General features: G+C 47.6%; 2 protein-coding genes across 2 annotated transcripts; one reads left to right on the top strand and one right to left on the bottom strand.

Moving 5' to 3' along the window:
* The first annotated feature begins 6752 nt into the window (after window positions 1-6752).
* Window positions 6753-12100, top strand: LOC136506711 (extra-large guanine nucleotide-binding protein 1-like). Its single transcript, XM_066501603.1, has 8 exons — window positions 6753-8265; window positions 9085-9222; window positions 9361-9465; window positions 9555-9731; window positions 9991-10171; window positions 10381-10628; window positions 10748-10914; window positions 11241-12100. The coding sequence occupies exons 1-8, from the start codon at window positions 7249-7251 to the stop codon at window positions 11836-11838; spliced, it is 2631 nt and encodes an 876-aa protein (XP_066357700.1). The 5' UTR covers window positions 6753-7248; the 3' UTR covers window positions 11839-12100.
* A 615-nt stretch (window positions 12101-12715) lies between these two features.
* On the bottom strand, window positions 12716-13290 carry LOC136506712 (uncharacterized). Its single transcript, XM_066501604.1, has one exon. It carries the CDS (start codon window positions 13122-13124, stop codon window positions 12852-12854), a length of 273 nt encoding a protein of 90 aa, XP_066357701.1. The 5' UTR covers window positions 13125-13290; the 3' UTR covers window positions 12716-12851.
* Window positions 13291-13743: the final 453 nt, after the last annotated feature.

Here is a 13743-nt window from a genome sequence, read left to right as displayed (position 1 = left end):
AGAGACAGGATACACACAGAGCAGGTGTTACCTCCTGAGCAGCTCGCCTATATGTACCCACCAGGAGGTGATAGAGGAGCAGTGGGGAAGGTTTTAGGTCTTCACCCTACCTATAGATACCTGGACAAGATATTCAAGAAGACTATTGACTACAAAAGAGGAGACAAGGGCAACATTGCAGATTATTCCAGGAACCTGCTCCACAGGATGGCACCTGATGCACAACCATTTAGTGTTTTTGACTTTATTTGGTTAGAGATCAGGAGTGTGGGAGAGAGGCCCCTCAAGGGCTATGGATTTGCACCTTACATCATGTTTATGATTGAGAAGGTCATATGACACACATTTGAGTATGACAAGACGCATAAAGTCCTGAAGATAGTAGATGACTTGACAGAGATTGGGGTACCTCCAGCAGGACCAGGAGGAGGAGCAGCATCAGAGGCAGATGCACCTACAGGTGGTGCAGCAACAGGACGGGCTTCCCCTCTACCCCATGATCCTTCACGTTCTTCTTCACGTCGTCGTAGTCCTCCTTCTCCTATTTGCAAGATGTTCAGTGCTATCATTGGGATGTACAAGGACATACGGATCTGTCAGCAGAAGGAGAGAGAGGCTAGGAGGAAGGACACTCAGACTTTGAAGCAGATTGCTGCTAGACTTGAGCTTGATCCTCCTAGATCTCCACTATTAGATGAGGCAGCTAGTGAGCCTGAGACTGAGGAGGAGGAGCAGGGTAGGTACGACACAGAGTTTGTTGAGTTCCTTCAGTAACAGGGGCGGTAGCAGCAGCAGGCACCAGAGCACCCTAACACTTTACCACTACAGGCTCGGGTGCCTACTCACTCTCAGCCACGTTCTAGTGCTGTAGACGAGTATGCTTCAGACTGGTGGAGTGACCTCACGGGTAGTTTCAGCTACTATGGGTCTAGTGGCTATGACCCGTCTGGTGCTGGTGGTTCTTGTCCAGCCGGTGCTCCACACTCAGATGGTGAGGATGTTGGTAGAGATGAAGATGATGATGATTGATCTCAGCTTTTAGAGACAACTTGCAACCCCTTTGTCCTTAGTATGTCATTGTTGGATCTTTATGGTGATAGATAACAAAGGGGGAGAGAGACTGATTAAAGCTTCAGGATAGTTTCATTTGCTTATCTTTGTATCTAAAGATATGTACTGCAGGCTGTAGTTTCTTGAGTTTCTTTTTTGTTTCTGAGCTTTATTGATGTATCTTGAGTTTGAGATGAGACTTACTTATGCTTTATCTATGTATCTCTTGAGACATGATATTTATTTATATATCAGTGGTTTGTGGACTTGAGAAATATGTAATGAGTGCTATGTCTAACATACATGTGTTGTATTTATTTTCATAAGGACTATGCATGCTAGAATGAAAATATTTGATGTGATGCCTTTATATTTATTCTTGTGCGATATATCTTGTCATGTGCATCATGATTTTACTTTGTCACACACACATACACCCCACAGATACAATGATTTAGGAGGAGTCTTCTATATGTTTTAGTATATGCAATTGACACTTGAGATCATTTTGTGAATTCTAATAATAAGCACATATTAAGGGGAGCCTCTCATAAATCATTAAACCCAAAAGCTTAAATGTTTATATTCTTTTGTAAGCTTTAATCAAGTTGTCATCAATCACCAATAAGAGGGATATTGAAAGTGCATCTAACCCTTTAGTGGGTTTTGGATGATTCAATGACAACGTGATTAAAGGTCTAACCCGTTTGCTAAGTGTGGACATGTAATAGGTTATCTCACAGGTACTTAATAAAAGCCAAAATAATATGTTGTTGTATAAACAATCTAGTTCAAGCACAAGACAATAATGCAAATGGAATTCATGCAAAGGATTATTTATTGTGGGATTTCCATGTACTATGTGTCGGTGCAGAAAGTGATCAACTAGTAAATATTTGTAGTTTTGCTGTACGTTGTGATCGGAGGTGGCCTAGCACTCAATGACACATGATTTATACTGGTTTGGGCAATGTGCCCTACGTCTAGTCGGAGTCGGTCGGTGACTTTATTCCTGAGCCCAGGTGCTCGAAGTCTGTAGTGGGGTTACAAACGAGAGGGAGAAAGATGGGGTGTACAAGAGGTTCGGTTGGCTCCAACCGGAAGGGCCGAGAGTGACAGGAACTTCGCTATGAGCTAAGTATTCAAGCGGGTGCTTGAGGTCCGAACCTAGTGGTTCTGTGGTTGTGAGCTATCAATCTAAGGAACTCTGGCCTCCTGGAATCGGTCTGGTCCCCCTTTGTTGGAGGAAGCACACCCCCTTTTATAGATGAAGGGGATGGCTTTACAAGTGAGAGGGTGAGGGTACGTATACTATCGAGCCTTGTTGCCCACGCCTATCGAGCCTTGTTGCCCACACCGACGAGTACAAGATAGTGGTAGGCGCCTACAACACTGTTGCTGTCGCTGTAGAATGTCAGATGCACACGGGATGTCGTGCTGCCTTTTTTAGGGATGGTGGACGTCGGTGCCTGCAAATACTATTTGATTCCTAGAGGCATGTGAGGAGTCGCGCTATGTTCACCCGGTACGGTAAATCCTGGTGCCCATACCACGATCGATGTCCAGAGACACACGGGGGGTCTTACCGTATGGGAGTTTTAGCGGCCCCTACAACACTGTAGAGGGAGATGTCGGCGCCTACAATACTGTTTATGTCAGGTGGCTGTAGGGTACTATTCTGTGTAGGGTATGGTCCCTAGTATAGTGGTTTTGACTTATGAGCCTTGCATTGCCTTTCTTCGCACGTCTTCTGGTTCCTACCGAGTGGGCGTCCCTGGTCGGATGGCTTCAGTCAGCTCTGAGTGCGCCGGTCAGAGAAGAGCGGTGATCAGGGTTCCTACGAGCCCCGGTCAGAGGAACGCGGGGTTGAAGTCGGAAGTAGGGCTTGGGGCAGGCCTTCCAATCGGAGAGGCCATCCGGAGGCGGCTGAAGCCCGAATCGAGCGCTCCGGTCGAAGAGGTGGGCCGAAGTTGCCGACGAGCGGGCATTGCTCTTCTTAGGCCTGGCCTTCTGGTCGGTTGCTGGACCGTTCCTTTACCCTGTTATTTTTAGACTCTTGGGCCGAGCCTTGGCGTAGAAGCCGGTCCCCGAGGGACCCCGGGTTTATGAACCCGACACTATGTGAAAGCAAGCCCGATAAAAATTAGTTGATGAGACATGAGGGATCACATATGGAATAGTCTCATATTTGAAGCTTGCTAAATTAAAATGAAAAAGATGACAATACAAATGAATAGATGATTCAACACAAGATGTGATTTGATGGCTTGAGATGGTGAAGATAGCAAGAAAAGGCTTCGAGGTACTAAGCAAGGGTGAAGGGCAAGCGACGGCTTGGCGAACGAAGAACCTAGCTAGGGTGAAGAAGAAAGTACTTGCATTTAGTTGAGGTACTAATCAAGCTATGATGGTCATATTGATGTGGAGGATCAAATCTATATTGAACAAAGTGTTAAAAGTGACTTGATGCATTTGGAGTTATTCATATTTAATGAATGAAATCAAGTCATGTACTCAGGATGGCTATGCTCAAGTGAAAAAGATTAAAGTTGACATGTTGGCACCCTCACTTGATAAAGATTGGAATACATGGCTTCGGTTGAAAGAGATCAACTCAAAATGTTTAAATTCATTATACTTTTAAATTTGAGTTAATAGGAATGTCGTACTGTTAAGAGGGATGCATCATGTTGATAGATAATGTTTCATAAGTGCTCAAGCCAACCCATGTGAGTTTTAGAGTGTTTGAGAGACAAAAGAGCTAACTTGATTTTGCTGGTCTGGTAATACCGGACGTGTTCGGTATTGATACCGGACGTGTCCGGTATGTGCCCAGCTACGATAAAATTCTTGATGTATTTGGGTTGGTTCGTCGGAAGTTCCGACGGTCAGAAGTTCTGATAATAGTCGGGAGTTCCGACGTCTTGTGCTTAACTGACTTGAAGAGTTCACTGTGGTGGTCATACCGGACGTGTCCGGTATTAACGGCCAGAGGCCAACGACTAGTTTTCAAATGCCTTAAGGGTCGTGAGTTCCGACGTAAGTCGAGAGTTCTGATGGTCGGAAGTTCTAGCATGCGTCAAAAGTTCTAACACCTCACATACTTTAATTCAGTTACCATGGTTTTCAAATGAGCTGAGGGTCAGAAATTCTGACATGAGTCGGGAGTTCCGACGGTCGGGAGTTCTGGCATTCATCGGGAGTTCTGACTCCTCACAACCTTACTGTAACTCAGTTACCGTTGGCGTAGTATAAGTCATACCGGACGTGTCCGGTATGCGGTATGGCAACGGCTATAAAACGGCTAGTTTTTCTAAGGGGGCTATAAAATACCCTCAAGCCTCCATCTTTGGAGGCTGTTGATTCTGCTGGTTGCAATACATATGTTTTGAGCCTTGCCAACTCTCCCAAACCCTCTCTTAGTGAGTGTGTGATCCAAATTGCCAAATCAATTAGTGGGTTGAGAGAAATTCAAAAAGAGAGTAATCCAACCACTTGAGCACTTGTGCATATTATCAATCTCGTGATTTGCATTTGTTACTCTTGGACTCTTCGGTCCTAGACGGCTAGGCGTCGCCGGAGAGCACCCGAGAGATTGTGGTGTGCCTCGAAAAGTTTGTAACGATCGATTCCGCCGCCTTGGAATCAACTAGTGGAAGGAGAAAAAGGAGTTGGAAAAGACTCAGACTAGAGTGACCTTCGTGGTACCCTCTAGGGTTGACCTTCGCTGGGTCACCCGCAGCCCCCTCAACGGAGAGTAGGACTCGAACGAGTCTGAACTTCGATAAAACAAATATCGTGTCTCAATTTATATTTCATTTGATATTTGTGTTGCTCTAGCTCTTGTGTAGGTTCTCTGTGTATCTTGTCATCTCTATTAGGTACCTGCAGTTTGGTTGGAAGATAAAAAATTGAAAGGAGCAAGCTTGGGGCTGTTCAACTGAAACCGTGTATACTAGACACGTTCGGTATCCATACCGGACACGTCCGGTATTAGAGCTCAGTGCTGAATTTATTTGATCTCTGTTCTAACTTTGTGTTGCAGGGTTGTAACTTCTAGATATATTCTTTATACCTTGTTTACTCTATGGCTAACTTGTGAGGGGTGGTATTACTTTTAATTTGGAGTTTCCATTTTGGAAACTCTCTTTACTAATCATTTCCGCATTTAAAGGTGTTAATTTTCAGAAACGCCTATTCACCCCCTTCTAGGCGGCATCCTAGGTCCTTCCAGAATGTATGAGACAATACTATATATATCATAGAGGGTTTTGCTAGGAAGTGGGTATGGCCTCCATCATCGCGTCACTGGATAGGTGGATCTGGCCCTGGCATTGAACTCCTTCCTCTTGACTTGGCTCGCTGGCCGACGCCTGCTAGTGATGCCTTGAACCATGTGACCTCCGACCCTAGGTGAGTCTAAACCTCCCAGATTTTGTTTTTATACTTCTTTTGCGCTATCACCCTCATCTCGTTCTATTCTACTATATATATGCCTTACCGACTTGTCGACTCAAGGTGTCATTTCCCCTACCCCGCTCAGTGGGCCTCGACCACCGCTCCGCTACCCCGCATTATGCCCACAGCCTTTGTTTAGGGTAGCCTACCACCGACGACATTATCTTTACAGTCGTTGCCACTCAGCACATAAACTCTACGCCCAAAATCTGAACCTCGAACCCTACCCCGCTAAATACTTCACCAAAGTTGGCCGGGAGAGGTGCAAAATGGACCAATCCGAGCCCGACAAAAAAATCAGGTGCTCGGTGGCTCTAAAATGGTTAGGCACTACCTACCTTTTCCTAAAGGGAAGCATGCAATGAGTTTTAACGTTGTGTTTGGCAAGGTTCATCCATGTGCATGGTTATCGCTCAATCTATCATGTCATTGATGTTAGTAGATAAAGAAGCTATTATTTGAATTCAAACTATACATCCCTAATGTAAATGTTTAAAACACAAGGGACCTAGGACTTGGTAGCCTCTTTTCTGGCTATGTCATTGATGTTAGTAGATAAAGAAGCAACCCAGCGTCCTAAGTTGGTAAATAATAGCTTTACAGTCGAACAACCCGGTTGAAGATAGGATTTTACGTTACATGTTGCATGTCCTCTCTCCCACGCAAAAGCACTTTAGGCCTTGTTTAGTTCCACCCCAACTTTCAAAAAGTTGCTACAGTGCCTGTCACATCGAATGTTTGCGGCCCGTGCATGGAGCATTAAATGTAGACGAAAAGAAAAACTAATTGCATAGTTTGGTGGGAAATTACGAGACGAACGTTTTGAGCCTAATTAGTCCATGTTTGAACACTATTTGCAAAATAAAAACGAACGTGCTACAGTAGCCCCAAAATCCAAATTCATCCAACTAAACAAGGCCTTAGGTTACATAGGTTTGGGAGGGCCGAGGGATTACAAGTGAACCAGCAAAACGATACGCGCCACCACACTCTCCTACAAATAAGCCACCCTACGTGTGGCCTCAGTTGTGTTCAATGGTTGGTGTAGCCGCAACAAGCCACCCTACGTCTGTTTCCATAATCAATAGTCTTGTCATCTTCTGACTCTAGCTACGGGCATTCTTTACATTTTTTCTTCCTCCTAGTCAATGTAGTTTTACTCGTTCATTTGTAATCCCTCACCCTACTAAACCTACCTAACCTAAAGTGCTTTTGCACGGGAGAGAGGACATGCAACATCTAATGTAAAATCATATCTTCAACTATCCAAAACCCAAACGACAGTGCTTATGATTGGTTTAGTTGTCGTCTTCGCTGTGTCCGCCTTCGTCGTTGGTTGTCGTGGACTCGTTAGAAATAATTCCACGTATATATTCTAAAAATACCAGTAACAAGTTCTTGCAGGCACCAATTGAAACCTGAGCATCTGAGCTTGTTGAAGAAGAAACAGAAAATATAGACGCGGCAGGCAGAACTGGTATATCGGTCCACGGACCCGGCTCAGAGTTCTCACAGGCGAAAGCACTCGCCTTCTCCACCTCACCACCTGCCTCTCCCCTCCCTTTCGTCTCGCTCGTCTCCTCCCTCGCGCATGCTCCAAAAAGCTACTCCTCCTCCCCTCTCCTGCTTTCCCCTCCTCGCCTAGGGTTTCCCACCCCGATGCCTCTCCCGAAAACCTAGCCGCCGCCGCCGCCGCCTCCTCCTCACTGCTCTCCTCGCCGCTGCAGCCGTTTTCCGGACATGGCCGCTGGCGCCAGCGCCAGCGCCAGCGACTACTCTTTCGCGGCGGAGTACGACGGCCCGCCGCTCCCCTACTCGCTCCCGCGCGCCATCCCGCTCGACCTCTCCCGCATCCCGCTCGCGGCTCTGTCCTCTTCGCCCCCGGCCTCCCCCTCCGCCTCCTCGTCCCCGCTCCCCGTCGTTCGCCCGCTCACCCCGTCCTCACTCTGCTCCGCCATCCACGCGCACGCCCACCCGGCGCCCCGCTCCGCCGCCCCCGCGCCCGCCGCGGGAGGAGCTGTGGTGGATTCCCCCACCTCCGTCATCGAGAACCACCACGCTGCCGCGCACCACTCCGCCGAGCTCCCCTCTTCCCCCTCCGACGACGAGGGCACCGGCGCCGGCGACGGCGGCGGCCCCGAGGCGCTGCCGCTGAAGCCCCGCCACCACCAACCCGCGGTCACCTTCGCCGAGACCAGCGGCTCCCTCCTCCAGTCCTCTGACGACGAGGACGAATATGAGGAGGAGGACGACGGTGCCGACGCAGGGGACGCCCGGCCCCGCGCTGCTGCCGGCCAGTCGAGCGGCTCCCTCTCCCCCGCTCACTGGAGGGGCGGCAGGACCCGTGGCTGCTACAGGTGCGGGAAAGGAGGCGGCTTCTGGGGCCGCGACAAGGAGTCGTGCCTCGCCTGCGGTGCGCGGTACTGCGTCGGGTGCGTGCTCCGGGCGATGGGCTCCATGCCGGAGGGGCGCAAGTGCCTGGAGTGCATCGGCCGGCCAGTGGCCGAGTCCAGGCGGGACGCGCTGGGGCGAGGGTCGCGCGTGCTGCGCCGGCTTCTCAGCGCGGCGGAGGTGGAGCTGGTCATGAGGAGCGAGCGGGAGTGCGCCGCGAACCAGCTGCGGGCGGAGGACGTGTACGTCAACGGCACCAAGCTGTCGCCTGAGGAGCTCGTGGTGCTGCAGGGGTGCCCGTGCCCGCCGTCGAGGCTCCGGCCGGGGTTCTATTGGTACGATAAGGTGTCTGGCTTCTGGGGAAAGGTATGTGGCTTGTGACGATCTTAATTTTCCTGTGCTCCTGGGTAACCTCTATCTGTTTGATGCAACAGCAAACACTCTATAACTAAACTGGTTGTGATTCGTGTCCATTTAGTAGAAGTAGGGATATTACACCAGTCAATGTGCAAACATGAAGTGAGGATTGCAAAGTATTCTGTCGGGTAAACTCTTTGAAGGATATTTAGTAGAAGTAGGGATATTACACCAGTCAATGTGCAAACATGAAGTGAGGACTGCTAAGTATTATGTCGGGTAAACTCTTTGAAGGACAATTTATGTGATTTTTTATAGTTGCAGTTCACTATATCTATAGTATTATTAGTTGGAATCATGATGTATGTCTGGAACACTGGGCGCATGGTGCTGTTGAACATAATCTGCTGGAATATTTAGTTGACTTGATGGAGCTTTGATGAATCAGCACCGTCAGGCATGTTGTATGATGGTCCACATGATCTCTCCTTGTCCTAGGAATGATAATGTATTGTGTTCTGTCTAAATCAGGAGAATCTGATAATTTTGATTACACTGCTCAGAAAAGATTGCACACCCAAGTTGGCATGCCAGCAATTTAGTCATGATATATAGACCATGATTTTGGCATATCGTGCTGTGGTTTAGGTAGGCTTCTGTTTTGGGGAAGGATTCAATAGGAATTCTGATTTTTTTGGTCCTTTTCATGCAATTTCATAATAGCTCAATAACTCAGTGGTGGCATTATGAATTTTTGCTTGTTTCTTACAAACGTATAATAATTTATCACCGATAACTCTGACAAACTTTTCACTGAAAATATTCCAGGAGGGACACAAACCACATTGCATAATCACTGCAAATCTAAATGTTGGAGGTTCTCTAGATCAAAAAGCAAGCAACGGGAACACCGGAATATTGATTAATGGGCGAGAGATTACAAAATCTGAATTGAAAATGCTTAAGGTTTGGAATCGTATATTCATATGTTTTTTTTTAGATAATGGAGAAAAATCTGGCTTCATCCCTCTACTACTAGTTCTTGACATATGTTGCTATCTGTATTTTTTTAATAAAAATTTTAAAATAAATGTTTGATTTCAGTTGGCAGGAGTCCAATGTGCTGGGAAACCTCACTTTTGGGTGAATGCTGATGGGACTTACCAAGAGGAAGGCCAAAAAACTGTTAAAGGAAAGATCTGGGATAAGGTAACCCTGAGATTCTTCTTGTCTAGATGGTGTTGTAATTTTTAGGTTGGTAACTAACCAGCTTTGAATTTGTCTGCATTTCTCACCAGCCTATAGTGAAGCTTCTTAGTCCTGTTCTGTCATTGCCAACACCCAACAAAGCAGCTAATCAATCTAGCGAAGATGCTGTCAACATAGTAAATCGAGTCATCCCTGACTACCTGGAACAAAGAACAACCCAGAAGCTTTTGTTGGTTGGGTCAGGGGCAAGCACCATACTCAAGCAGGTACGTATGCTTATGGACATCTAGCATATTCATGTGCACAAATAACTAAATCGGTCGGCTGTAGTAAGATTACCACCCAAGATATAATTTGCAGTTTGCACATGTATACAACAACAACAACAACAAAGCCTTTAAGTCCCAAACGAAGCCTTTAACTATCACTATACAGTTTGCACATGTATAGTGATAGAATATCCTGCACCCCCACAAATTCGCAAAGTTGTATGGAAATTGATTTTGAATCTATTGAATACATCAGGCCAAGTTCTTGTACAAGAGCGGCAAGCCATTTTCGGTGGATGAGCGTGAAGATCTGAAACTTATCATACAAAGCAACATATACAACTACCTTAGCATATTACTTGAAGGCCGTGAGCGGTTTGAAGAGGAATCTTTAGCTGATAGAAGAAAAATCAGTCCATGTGACCCTTGTAGCTCTGGTATGACCAAATCTTCATGGAAGTTTTACAACTTCCATTCTTTCCTTTTGCCCTTCTTTTCGGCATAACTGAGTAATTGAAATGCCAAGTGTTCCAGGACACTCCTATTTTTTTTTTTTTTTTTTGTAAAACAATGTACAAAAAGGAAATGTTCCTATATTGTAATATGCCTACTACAAGTGATTTTTTCCTTTTTTGTTTTTCTGCAGGCTGTTGTGAATCTGGAGTATGTGATGAAGTCACTGAGTACTCCCTTATTCCACGCTTGAAAGCATTCTCGGATTGGATTCTTAAAGCAATGGCTTTAGGTAATCTTGAAGACATCTTTCCTGCAGCAAGCCGTGAATATGCACCACTTGTTGAGGAACTATGGAAAGATCCTGCTATTCAAGCTACATATAGAAGAAGAACTGAACTGCCATTCCTTCCACCTGCTGCCAATTATTTTCTTGACAAGGTATTATTGGCTAATGGCAGTCCTTTTTTTTTCTTTGGTTTTGTAGAGTTGGAAGTGTTGATTTGCATAGTGCGAATTGCGATTGTTCATTTTTTTAACTGTTTGTCTGAAATGACCAGGCTGTTGATATATCTCGAATGGAATATGAGCTCTCAGATATGGATATACTGTATGCTGATGGGATTACATCCTCAGATGGATTAGCATCAACTGAATTCTCTTTCCCTCAGCTGCCTTTGGGTGGACTGGGTGTTGATGAGCCTGATGCACAAGACACCTTGCTAAGGTTAGTTCTTCTGGATCTGTCACATAAGACAATGGTAGTCTGTTATTACCTGTCTCACTGAGTCTGAGGTTTGTTATATTGTGTTGTCCGGTATTATCTTGGCTAGACACTTTTTGTAAATCTGTAAAAATGTGAACAAGATCAGTTTTTTTTCTCTTTTTGATGTATGGGCACGAGGTATGTTCATGTAGAACCAATTAAACCTCACATGCATGTTTAGTATGCTTCACTTATACTTATATTCTAGGTTCAATTCTTTATTGCTATTGGGATCTCAACTGTAATAGGTGTAATAATGATGAGGGGACATTTTCATTTGTTTTCAGGTACCAGTTGATCAGAATAAACAGTAGAGGTTTGCATGAGAACTGCAAATGGCTACAAATGTTCGATGATGTGAGGCTTGTTATCTTTTGTGTTGCTGCTAGCGACTATGATGAGTACTACGAAGATGCAAATGGCACCATTGTCAACAAGATGGTAGAGAGCAGGCAGCTTTTTGAGAGCATTGTTCTTCATCCAACATTTGAACAAATGGATTTCCTTCTACTCCTCACCAAGTTTGATCTCCTGGAGCAGAAGATCAACAATTCCCCACTGACCTCATGCGACTGGTTCGTTGACTTCACTCCTCTGATCAGCCGCAGCCTTCTCAACGGCGGCAGCAGCAAGCCCACGCGCACCAGCACCGGCGCGACGCTGTCCCAGATGGCCGCACACTACATGGCGACGAAGTTCAAGAGGCTGTTCCAGTCCCTGACTGACCGGAAGCTCTACGTGTCCTACGTGAACGCCCTGGACCAGGAGTCGGTCCGGTCGGCGATCCGCTACGGGAGGGAGATCGTCAAGTGGGAGGAAGAGAAGCCCGTGTTCGGTGCCAGCGAGACGGTCTACAGCGAGGAGCCAAGCTCCTTCACTCACTGACTTTGACACCCCGCCTTTGCTGTGTGCAGAAGAAGAGATGTAAATATTTGTGCATTTCCTCCCCAGCACCCTTTCTTAGAGTTGTGGTACCCCCATTCCTTTTGTTCGTAGCTGATCGTAGCTGATCATCGGCTTGTATGTCTGTTTAGTTATTTGCAAGTAGAATGATGAGGCGTGAGAAGACCCGGCCCGTTCTGATTCTTGTAAATTGTATTATGAGTTGCTTGCATTTGATGCATTAGGCTGGCGCAAATTGAAGTCCAGATCATCGGCTTGTATGGTTGTTATTTGTGATATATTGTCTGGTTCGTCATCAGTGACCATACCATGGGACTGGGAGGATGCATTGCCCATTGCTGAGATATTTTGCTGGGAGAAGGGTGCATCTTCTGTTGAGATATTTGCACTTTTGCCTCTGTGGAGAAGCGAGAAGGTAGACGCATCTGTTGAGATATCTCCCAGGCCCACTTTTGCTGGGAGATATCCATTATTGAGATGCGTCATCTTCAATTGTGGGCCTGGGTACGACGATGCAGATGGTTATTAAAATTTCAGAAAGACCTCGTTAAATAGAACATGAAATCATCGACCACTTCCCTATAAAAAGAACAGCTAAAACTTCGACGGACGTACATAACAAGGCCGGCCGATTTGTGTTCTAGCAGATTGTTCCTCGAAATTGAGCATTGATTTCGGATTTGAATTTCTGTGGATGTAATGTTTTATAATGTTTTGGGTTCCGTAAACTGTAAAAATTCGAATTGCATTTTAGGCAACTGACAGAACTTCACCTCTGACTGGTACATCGCTCCGCGTGCATGTCCAGTTCACACTGAAACTTCGTGCCTTTGCTCATGCTCTCATAGAACCGGGAAAGTGAGCAATCAGAAACATGGCATTGCAATTTACAGCATTTACACAAAACCATGGCGCGCAGTTATTCCGCCTGTACAGTACAGCGCGCGCCGACGACGGACACGACCGACGGGCGACCTAGGGGTCAGCTCAGCTGCTCAGCTGGGCGAGAACCGGTCGAGCAGCAGGTAGAGCGTGGTGTCGGACATGGCGCCGCCGCACCTCGCGACGTCCCCTCCCTGCTTGTCCCTCCCGACGGCCGCCGCGGCTCCTCGCACCGCCTTGTTGCTGTCGCCTCGTGCCGGCTTCTGCTGCTGGAGCTGGCGCGGGTCCTCGCCGGTGGCGGCCACCGCCTGCCACGTCCCCTGCAGCGCCGACGCGAGCTCGCTGAACCACGCGCCGCCCAGGTTGGACGCCGTCGTCGAAGCCATGGAGATGCTTTGCTTGCTTGGATCCGACGCAGAGCAGAGCTGATCTGAGCTGGAATTCAGTTGGTGTGGTGTGGGACTATGTGCTGTGCGGATGACAGTGTGTGTGAGAGAAACAAGGCCTGGATGTGGATGAGCTGTTGGTTGCCGTGTCTGTCAGGGGGCCTTGGTGGCCTGTGCTTATATAGATGCCGCGCGCCCGAACGGATCAGGCCTTCTAGACAGCGGCCGCGAAACGGTTGGCGCGCCCGCGCGCCCCGCCCCGCCGTGCCCGCGGTTTCGCCTCAGCTCGCCGGGTCGCTGTCGGACCGAGCCCGACTCGTCAGCTGCGAGCCTGTGAGGGCTCAGGCGCGTGCGTGCGGCGTGCCATGCCGGATGCCGCGGCCCTCGTCCTCGTCGTTCTTATCGCGACGACGTGTCGCCGCCGTGTCGGTGTCACCGTGTGCTTCCCGGCTGGCCCCGTGCCGGCGACCGGCGACCCTTCCAAAGGGAGGAAGCGCGTGCGTGCGTGCGTGAGTAACCTCGCTCGCTGCTGATAAGCCTTCCAGCTCCGGTCCGCCGTCGCCATCGCAACAACGTAGACGTGTGCTGTGGCGCGGCGCGGCGAATTCTAAATTTCTAA

Source organism: Miscanthus floridulus, chromosome 15 (assembly GCF_019320115.1).
Source record: "Miscanthus floridulus cultivar M001 chromosome 15, ASM1932011v1, whole genome shotgun sequence".
Classification (NCBI taxonomy): Eukaryota; Viridiplantae; Streptophyta; class Magnoliopsida; order Poales; family Poaceae; genus Miscanthus; species Miscanthus floridulus.
This window is presented reverse-complemented; position numbering and strand designations above follow the sequence as displayed.

Bases quoted from the DNA above. Each gene is read 5' to 3' on its own strand.
- LOC136506711 (XM_066501603.1), top strand. From the start codon at position 7,249: ATGGCCGCTGGCGCCAGCGCCAGCGCCAGCGACTACTCTTTCGCGGCG. The intron at 8,266-9,084 runs GTATGTGGCTTG...AAAATATTCCAG, and splicing joins TGTCTGGCTTCTGGGGAAAG to GAGGGACACAAACCACATTG. The intron at 10,629-10,747 runs GTATTATTGGCT...TGAAATGACCAG, and splicing joins CCAATTATTTTCTTGACAAG to GCTGTTGATATATCTCGAAT.
- LOC136506712 (XM_066501604.1), bottom strand. From the start codon at position 13,124: ATGGCTTCGACGACGGCGTCCAACCTGGGCGGCGCGTGGTTCAGCGAG.